The 10,443-nt window shown below is 45.4% G+C and overlaps 1 protein-coding gene across 2 annotated transcripts; it reads left to right on the forward strand.

Moving 5' to 3' along the window:
* The first annotated feature begins 9,651 nt into the window (after nucleotides 1-9,651).
* Nucleotides 9,652-10,351, forward strand: LOC121634142 (spermatogenesis-associated protein 45-like). 2 transcript variants are annotated; one of them, XM_041976636.1, is made up of 2 exons: nucleotides 9,652-9,750; nucleotides 9,845-10,351. In XM_041976636.1, exon 2 carries the CDS (start codon nucleotides 9,878-9,880, stop codon nucleotides 10,304-10,306), a length of 429 nt encoding a protein of 142 aa, XP_041832570.1. In that variant the 5' UTR covers nucleotides 9,652-9,750; nucleotides 9,845-9,877; the 3' UTR covers nucleotides 10,307-10,351. The 2 variants fall into 2 exon arrangements, with proteins under 2 accessions (XP_041832570.1, XP_041832571.1); XM_041976637.1 differs by having other exon boundaries at nucleotides 9,652-10,118; nucleotides 10,223-10,300.
* The last annotated feature ends 92 nt before the right edge of the window (nucleotides 10,352-10,443 follow it).

The following is a 10,443-nucleotide window of genomic DNA, read 5'->3' on the forward strand; positions in this document are numbered from 1 at the left end:
TAAAAAGACGCAGCGTCGCGTTGCAGCGTCGCGTCGCAGCAGCGTCACGGCAGCGTTGCAGCAGCATTGCAGCAGCATTGCAGCAGCGTCGCGTCGCAGCAGCAGTTCGCTCACCGCTCATAGATCAGACTGACACGCAGTGATGAGGGAGATATTTCAGCTTCACAAACAGCAACGATGCACAACATAGTTTTTTTAAATACAGCCGGTAGTTTTGCTGGTTTTTTCTGTTTGAGCTCTGTGTTTAATATTTTTTAATATATTTATTGTTTTTTTATTTAAAGTTTCTTCCAGTTCCTGTAAAATGTTCTTTGGTGACTACTGATGACGTATGTGACTGTTGAAGGGTGTCCCAATTCGTAGGGGTTGACTTTTCAGCCCTACCCCTTCTAGCTCCGTTTTAAGGGGTGAAATTGGGCCTTACACACCTGCGGCGAGTTGGGAGGAAGAAAACTTGAGCTGAAGATCTTTGGTCCTGATGAACCAGGTCTCATCCCGCACATCTGATCCAGGAATGATCACGACCCCACGAGCGAAACGTTCTGACCGATCAGCAGGGTCTCATTTCTAAAACATTCTGTAAGAAATAAACTTATAAAAGCACGCGCGCCGACACACAAGCTCCCTGTTTCCATCATCCACCCACAGCTGCACCTCACCGCCAGGACGGGTCAGTGGACGTTTGTAAATGAGCCAGCTGACCCTGGTAACCACGGCAACCACGGAGAAAAGAACACAGAAACCGAGGCGGGATCAATGAAGACATATGAGGGTGCTGAGGGAGGAAGAGGTGAGCTCTGAAGGAGGCGCCGGTGTCGTGCTGAGAACGGCAGGTCTGCACGTCTGCTTCACGTCGCGGGAACGCACACAACTCAGCGAAATCGTGTCGTTGTTTGAGACGTTTCACATCTACAATCGATGTTATTGTTGTTTATATTGTACTTCAGTCACATCTGGAGTCAAACTCTCGTTATTTGCTTCTTTAGCTCGTTTATGAAGTTTAACTTTTTCTGTCTGGTGTTCCTGCAGCGGTTCACCTGCTGTAAGGAAAAGCAGTTTATTTGTACGACACATTTCATGTACAGGACAATTCAAAGTGCTTTACATTAAACAAAGACATTACAGATATTTAGAAATAGTAAAAGGCATCAACACATAATCACAATAAAATAATAAATTACATTAAAATGATTAAAAGCAAGATAAGTTAAAAAAGTTACCGTACAGATTTCATGCATAGACATGAGAAAAGAAATGTTTTTAACCTAGATTTAAAAATGTCTACATTTGGTGAAAGTTTAATCTCCACTGGCAGTTTGTTCCATTTGTTTGCAGCATAACAGCTAAATGCTGCTTCTCCATGTTTAGTCTGGACTCTGGTCTGGACTAGTTGACCAGAGTCTTTGGATCTAAGAGCTCTGCTAGGTTTATATTCTCTGAACATATCACAGATGTATTCTGGGCCTAAACCATTCTGGGATTTGTAAACAAGCAGAAGGGTTTTAAAATCTATTCTGTGACTGACTGGAAGCCAGTGTAAAGATTTCAAAACTGGTGTGATGTGTTCAGATCTCTTAGTCCTGGTTAAAACTCCAGCAGCAGCGTTTTAGATGAGCTGCAGATGTTTAATGCTCTTTTTAGGAAGTCCTGTTAAAAGACCATTACAGTAATCCAGTCTACTGGAGATGGTTCATGGATGAGTTTCTCCTGCTCTTACTGGGAGACTAAACTTTTAATCCTGTTGATGTTTCTGAGCTGGTAAAAAGCTTCTTAGTGAAGCTTTGATGTGGATGCTGAAAGTCAGATCTGAGTCTATCAACACTCCCAGGTTACCAACTTGGTTGGTAATTTTAAGAGCCCGAGTCTCCAGGTGTTTGCCAATGCTGACCCTCTTCTCTTTGCTACCAAACAGAATAATCTCAGTTTTGTCTTCATTTAATTGTAGAAAATTCTCCTTCATCCAGGTGTTTATTTGCTCCAGACACTGACACAATAAGTCTATTGGACTGCAGTCATCTGGTGACAGAGACACATAAAGTTGTGTATCATCAGCATAACTTTGATAACTAATACTATAGTTCTGTAATATTTTACCCAAAGGGAGCAGATACAAGTTGAACAGAAGAGGTCCAAGGACTGACCCCTGGGGGACTCCACAAGTCATGGCCACTCGCTCGGATTCATAGCTGCCGATCGTAAGAAAATAACTCCGGCCTTCTAAATAGGACCTGAACCAGTTAAGGACCGCTCCAGAAAGTCCAACCCAGTTTTCAGCCTGTGCAACAGGATTCTGTGATCTACAGTATCAAACGCAGCACTGAGATCCAACAGAACCAGGACTAATACTAGACCAAAAACCAGGACTAGTACCAGACCAGAACCAGGACTGATACTAGGCCAAAAACCAGGACTAGTACTAGACCAGAACCAGGGCTGATACTTGACCAGAACCAGGACTGATACTAGACCAGAACCAGGACTAGTACTAGACCAGAACCAGGACTGATACTGGACCAAAAACCAGGACTAGTACTAGACCAGAACCAGGACTGATACTAGGCCAAAAACCAGGACTAGTACTAGACCAGAACCAGGACTGATACTAGGCCAAAAACCAGGACTAGTACTAGACCATAACCAGGACTGATACTGGACCAGAACCAGGACTGATACTTGACCAAAAACCAGGACTAGTTCTAGACCAGAACCAGGACTGATATTTGACCACAAACCAGGACTAGTACTAGACCAGAACCAGGACTGATACTGGACCAGAACCAGGACTGATATTTGACCAAAAACCACGACTAGTACTAGACCAGAACCAGGACTAGTACTAGACCAGAACCAGGACTAGTACTAGACCAGAACCAGGACTGATATTTGACCAGAATCAGTATTCAACCTAATGTCATTTAACACTGTGACCAGAGCTGTTTCAGGGCTGTGATGAGGTCGGAAGCCGGACTGAAATTTATCAAGATTTCCACTTTCATTTAAAAAGTCATGAAGCTGGTGAAATACAACTTTCTCAATAATCTTGGAAATAAAAGAGGTTAGAGACGGTCTATAGTTGTTCGTTATAGAGGCGTCTAGAGTCCTTTTCTTTAGGAGGCTTAATAGCAGCTATCTTTACTGACTTGGGTAAAATGCCTGATGCCAGTGAGCTGTTAACTATCAGTAGGAGATCACTTTCTACTGAGGTAAAAACTGTTTCTTGTAGGACTTTTAAATCAACCATTTTAAATTGCGACATGACATCAGAATTATTTCCGGGTTTTAGACACAGACTAGTTTTCTTGTGTGACTGTGTGGAATTAATATTTTGCCTAATTGTTTTAATGTTTTGGCTAAAAAAGTTGGTAAATTGGTTTTATTTCTCAGTGGAAAGGAGCTCTGGGCTTATCTGTATAGGAGGATTAGTAAGTTTTTCAATCATAGCAAACAGAGAGAATTGTTGACATTCCTGTTAATCATTCCAGATAAATGCAGCTCTCTGGCCTTCACAGCTCATTGTTATAGTTACGCAGGCTTTGTTTGTACAGCTCAGAGTGAATTTGAAGTTCATTTTTCTGCCATTTCCGCTCAGTTTTTCTGCTTTCTCTTTTTAGGCTGGTAACCACAGTGGTGTTTCTCCATGGTGTTTTCTGTTTGATCAAAGTTGCTCCTGGTTCTTATTTATTCTTCTTCTTTCGTGTAGCACGTGACTGGTTAAACACACATAATCTTCCACTCAGATGATCCAGAAATGATGTTTTTTTCTTCTTATGTTTATTTCTTGTCATGTTTTGCTTGGGACAATAATAAAGGTGAAAGTTTGGTTCTGAGTTTCTATGTTTGTATGGCTCCATGTTTAATGGCTGCATTTCCATTAATGAAGTTTTATTTCTATAACTCTAGTGGATCAAAGTGCTGACAGAGATAAAACCAGGATAAAACAGCATCACGACTTTCTCACGCGACACGAATCAAAGGTGGATCTGAAAAAACAGCTTTTCATTCTTTCTTAAACAGGCAGGTTAACCAGGTAAGAAACAGCGAGGAGTCATAATAGACGAGTTACAAGGTGGAACCCGTTTCAACCGGTTTGGATTTTAGCTCCGTGAGGGGGTGCATCATGTGGCAAAGCAGGTCTTGCAGAGATTTGCTTCCCCTGGTTTATTAGTTTGTAAGTTACATGTAAGAAAGTCACACTAATGGCTGAACACACACTTGTTATGATGCAGGAAACACATCTCAGCTCCACCTGTTTGTATGTTTGCAGCAGCAGGGGGGCATTATTTGGCAGGGCAGATTGCTCACTAGTGTCATGGCTGAACTCTGGCTGGTTCATGTGTGGACACTCCTGAGACGGCCCTGGTCTGCTTCACACCTTTGTGGGGACATGGTAGCATCACACCTACACACTGATAACTTAAAGTACTAAGTACTAAGTACATCTCTCACATACGTTATTGCCTTATGAAGAACAATAACAGCTACATCGATTCTAGATGTGAAACCTCTCAAACGACGACTAACATGCCGTTCTCGGCCTGAACCGGCACCTTGGAGAGAAGGATGGTCTCCACAGGAGAACAGGACAGCCGGTAGAAGCACAGCGGCCTCATGGGATGTCTTCGTGTCCTCGGGCTTCTGAGTCGACAGGGTCCGGGCTGGAAAGGGGGCAGCCCCCGTCCCCTGGAAGAGGCCCTCAGAACTTCTCACGCACAGCGCTGCCTGCAGGCTACACCACCTACACCGCTTTGCACCAGGATGGAGTCATGTTGAATCAGCCCATCATGAGCTACAGTCTCGCTTTACATGAATAAAACATGCTTTCTCTTTACACTCAGAGTCGCTGTCATGGACATCCTGAGACCCTTCCAGCAGGACTGCAGTCAGCTGTGAGACTACTTACAGCCGAGGGTCCGGACTGCCATCCACCTGGACACTTTCACAGATCCCGATGTTTCTAAAAGCGGCTCCGAAGAGTTCGTGTTGCTGGTGTTAAACACAAACCTGTCGGCTAATCCGTCCGGTTACCAGGAGGCCAGAGTGGCCTGTAACTGCAGGGAGGACGTGGCTCCGGCGGAGCGCCCATCCTGACTTAACCTGACGTTTAACCTGCAGGCTTTTAATCCTGTTAATGAAACTTATGATTTCATGGTTTCACTGCGACTTTTCGAGGCTTTCTGTGACGCTGTGTCCAGTAAGGCTGTGCTGTAACAAACTTCCATGTTAGAACAAAGAGCTGCAACACAAAGCTGCATGTGCACCGCTCTGCTGCAGGGCAGGAGCTTTTATCGGTTTTCTGGACATTCAGGGATCCCAGTTCCGGTCCTCTGGTGCTCCGGTCCGTGGTCCTGCAGGCTTCCCATGATCCCCTGCTTCCACACACCTGACTCATATAAATGGCTCATTGGCAGACTGAGCAGACCGTCAGCGATCCCTGGTCCTGAATCAGGTCTGGTGCAGCCAGGGTGTCCATGTGCAAGTTATGTCACGTGTTAAAAACTCTTCACTTTTCCCTCCGAGGCCGAAGCTGCAGACCAAACCATTCACATAGAAGATCATTTACAGAGAATCAAATATCTAAATGTTCCTACAGTAACTCATCACCAGTGCGTGTAAATGTGTAGTTTTTTGTTGGTTTTTATTTAACTGCTGTCATTAAGAAGATGACATGAACTGTGTGACACTTTGAATGAGGTCCAGCCACCAGATGACAAATAACAAAGCTCCTGTGTGAAGTAAAAGCAGCATGTTAACAAGAAAGCTCCTTTTTGTATCTGAAAGTTCACCAAATCTTTTCTTTTCTTTATTTTTTGTTCCTAATCTCTGATTCTTGGTGACTGCTCGTTGTTTTATGTGCAGGTCGACATTTTATTTTGTCCAGTTGTAGTTAGTCCAGACTGAAATATGTTTTATGTTTTTAATTTGGAACAAGAACCTTAAATGTAGGAAAACTACGTTTGTTGGTTTTTCCACTGGCTGGTTGTGATGAGGACTGGACATGTGGCGTCTGAAGCCTTTATTCAACAGTTAGCCCCGTACCATGTCCAGGCTCCGAAAAGGAGGGAAAGGTGAAGGACTCTGGGAGTCTATAATAATAACAAAATGACCTAAAACTCAATGATAAACTTATATCACGTAAATGTTTTAGATACAACACAATGATGCCACTACGGTTCTCTGTTTTTAAACCCCCCCCTCTATATTTCCCTTAAATGGTTCAGTCCACCTGCTCCATCACCTGCTCCATCACCTGCTCCACCAGGCAGCAACAGACAGGCAGTGGATGGTAAGACAGCAGGGAGAGAGAACAGAGGGGTGGACAGTACGTCACCCAGTTCTTCCAGAGACGAGGTGGTCGGTTCGCTCTTCTGATGGAAAGTTGTGGAACATCACATGAACATGTCCCCCTCCCCTCATGAACATGTCCCTTTCCCTACCTGAACATGTCCCCTTCCCCACCTGAACATGTCCCCTTCCCCTCATGAACATGTCCCCTTCCCCTCATGAACATGTCCCCTTCCCCACCTGAACATGTCCCCTTCCCCTCATGAACATGTCCCCTTCCCCTCATGAACATGTCCCCTTCCCCACCTGAACATGTCCCTTTCCCTACCTGAACATGTCCCTTTCCCTACCTGAACATGTCCCCTTCCCCTCATGAACATGTCCCCTTCCCCACATGAACATGTCCCTTTCCCTACCTGAACATGTCCCCTTCCCCACATGAACATGTCCCTTTCCCTACCTGAACATGTCCCCTTCCCCACCTGAACATGTCCCCCTCCCCTCATGAACATGTCCCCTTCCCCTCATGAACATGTCCCTTTCCCTACCTGAACATGTCCCCTTCCCCACCTGAACATGTCCCCTTCCCCTCATGAACATGTCCCCTTCCCCTCATGAACATGTCCCCTTCCCCACCTGAACATGTCCCCTTCCCCTCATGAACATGTCCCCTTCCCCTCATGAACATGTCCCCTTCCCCACCTGAACATGTCCCCTTCCCCTCATGAACATGTCCCCTTCCCCTCATGAACATGTCCCCTTCCCCACCTGAACATGTCCCTTTCCCTACCTGAACATGTCCCCTTCCCCTCATGAACATGTCCCCTTCCCCACATGAACATGTCCCTTTCCCTACCTGAACATGTCCCCTTCCCCACATGAACATGTCCCTTTCCCTACCTGAACATGTCCCCTTCCCCACCTGAACATGTCCCCCTCCCCTCATGAACATGTCCCCTTCCCCTCATGAACATGTCCAGGTGACGCTGAGGAAGGAGGTGAGCAGCTAAGTGTTGAATTAACTGATTATTGTGGAGAAAAAACATATTAAAAATCATTGTGAATTATTAATAATGAATAAAAACTGTATTTATTTTAGACAGACGTGAACGGTTCTCAGCTGTCTCTGTAACGTAGGTCAGGTCAGTAGTTCGGACTCAACCTGTTTTCCAGTAGGAAGATTTCTAGAGGAGCAGACTGGGCGACTGTTTCAATCCAACCAGAGAAATGTTCCCATTTTCTAGAAGATTAACCAGCATCAACCATATAGCATCATATATGTTCCCCACTTATCCATCCATCATCCATCCATCCATCATCCATCCATCATCCATCCATCATCCATCATCCATCATCCATCCATCATCCATCATCCATCATCCATCATCCATCCATCATCCATCCATCCATCCATCATCCATCCATCCATCATCCATCCATCATCCATCATCCATCCATCATCCATCATCCATCATCCATCCATCCATCCATCATCCATCCATCATCCATCCATCCATCCATCATCCATCCATCCATCATCCATCATCCATCATCCATCATCCATCATCCATCCATCATCCATCATCCATCCATCCATCCATCATCCATCATCCATCATCCATCATCCATCCATCCATCCATCATCCATCCATCCATCATCCATCCATCATCCATCCATCCATCCATCATCCATCCATCCATCATCCATCCATCATCCATCATCCATCATCCATCCATCATCCATCATCCATCCATCCATCCATCATCCATCATCCATCCATCATCCATCCATCATCCATCCATCCATCCATCATCCATCCATCCATCATCCATCATCCATCCATCATCCATCATCCATCATCCATCCATCCATCCATCATCCATCATCCATCCATCATCCATCCATCCATCCATCCATCATCCATCATCCATCCATCATCCATCATCCATCCATCCATCCATCCATCCATCATCCATCCATCCATCATCCATCCATCATCCATCCATCCATCCATCATCCATCCATCCATCCATCCATCATCCATCCATCATCCATCCATCTATCATCCATCATCCATCCATCATCCATCATCCATCATCCATCCATCCATCATCCATCATCCATCATCCATCATCCATCCATCCATCATCCATCCATCCATCCATCATCCATCCATCATCCATCCATCCATCCATCATCCATCCATCCATCATCCATCCATCATCCATCCATCCATCATCCATCCATCATCCATCCATCCATCATCCATCATCCATCATCCATCCATCATCCATCATCCATCCATCCATCCATCATCCATCCATCCATCATCCATCCATCATCCATCCATCCATCCATCCATCATCCATCCATCCATCATCCATCCATCCATCCATCATCCATCCATCCATCATCCATCCATCATCCATCATCCATCCATCCATCATCCATCCATCATCCATCATCCATCCATCCATCATCCATCATCCATCATCCATCCATCCATCATCCATCCATCCATCATCCATCCATCATCCATCCATCCATCATCCATCCATCCATCCATCATCCATCCATCCATCCATCATCCATCCATCCATCATCCATCCATCATCCATCATCCATCCATCCATCATCCATCCATCCATCATCCATCCATCATCCATCATCCATCCATCCATCATCCATCCATCCATCATCCATCCATCCATCATCCATCATCCATCCATCCATCCATCCATCATCCATCCATCCATCATCCATCCATCATCCATCCATCCATCATCCATCCATCCATCATCCATCCATCATCCATCATCCATCCATCCATCATCCATCATCCATCCATCATCCATCCATCCATCATCCATCCATCCATCCATCATCCATCCATCATCCATCATCCATCCATCCATCCATCATCCATCCATCATCCATCCATCCATCCATCCATCCATCCATCCATCCATCCATCATCCATCCATCCATCCATCATCCATCCATCCATCCATCATCCATCCATCATCCATTATCCATCCATCCATCCATCATCCATCCATCATCCATCATCCATCCATCCATCATCCATCATCCATCATCCATCCATCATCCATCATCCATCCATCCATCCATCATCCATCCATCCATCATCCATCCATCATCCATCCATCCATCCATCCATCTATCCATCCATCCATCATCCACCATCCATCCATCATCCATCCATCCATCCATCATCCATCCATCCATCATCCACTGAGAAGAAAACCCAGATGACCCAGCTTTATTTATTTATTGAATTTCCCTTTGGGATTAATAAAGTATTTTTCATTCATTCATTCATTTTCATTCATTCATTCATTTCCAGCAGCATTTAAACTCACCATCCACGCAGGAAGCGTGAAGTGTCTCTAACTCCCTCGTGCACGTGTAAACTGATCTGTGCATAAAGCAGTTTTGTGCACCAGGTAGTTCGTGCACGTATTAAATCGTTTGCTTTGCACATTTTAAACATGAAGCTACAGATTTGTGAGTTGAAGTTTGTGAATCTTGTCTCCATAGCAACCGCCTACAAGCCGGCGGCGGTGGGAAGACATGTCCGGGTCTGAGGAGAGGACCCTGCTGGACCTGAACCTGCGCAGGGAGACCTGGTGTCAGGTGGAAATGGACCCCCGACAGGCCTGGGACCGGACCGCGAGGAAGCACTACCGGAAGCACCTGCGGACCAGCCCGGTGCTCCTGGCGGCCATGACCGACGGACCGCAGCGCGGAGCGGCCCGCACCGAGCAGCCGCTGCCGGTCCAACGTCCGGAGAGAAGACACTTTGCAGAGAGCTGTAAGTCCGGCTCATCACGCGGAGCCGAACTCCAGGTTCTGGTGACCCAGTTTCTACAATACTGTAAGAACGAGCCCGTTGGATCCTTTTCTTCTTTCTTTCAGGTAAATCTCACCTGGTGTAGAAGCTGCAGTCTGACCAGAACACAACCAGGATCAAACTGGACTAAACCAGAAGCCACGATGTAGCGTTATGAGAAGAAAAGTAAAATAGAAATAATCAGTGAATACTGATGATTACTGCAGACTGATTGTCAAGCAGGTCTTCAGGGTTTTCGGTTTCTTCATCAAACTTTAAATAAAAAATCGATCCGGAAGAGAAACGT

The sequence above is a fragment of the Melanotaenia boesemani genome, chromosome 22 (assembly GCF_017639745.1).
Source record: "Melanotaenia boesemani isolate fMelBoe1 chromosome 22, fMelBoe1.pri, whole genome shotgun sequence".
Taxonomy (NCBI): domain Eukaryota; kingdom Metazoa; phylum Chordata; class Actinopteri; order Atheriniformes; family Melanotaeniidae; genus Melanotaenia; species Melanotaenia boesemani.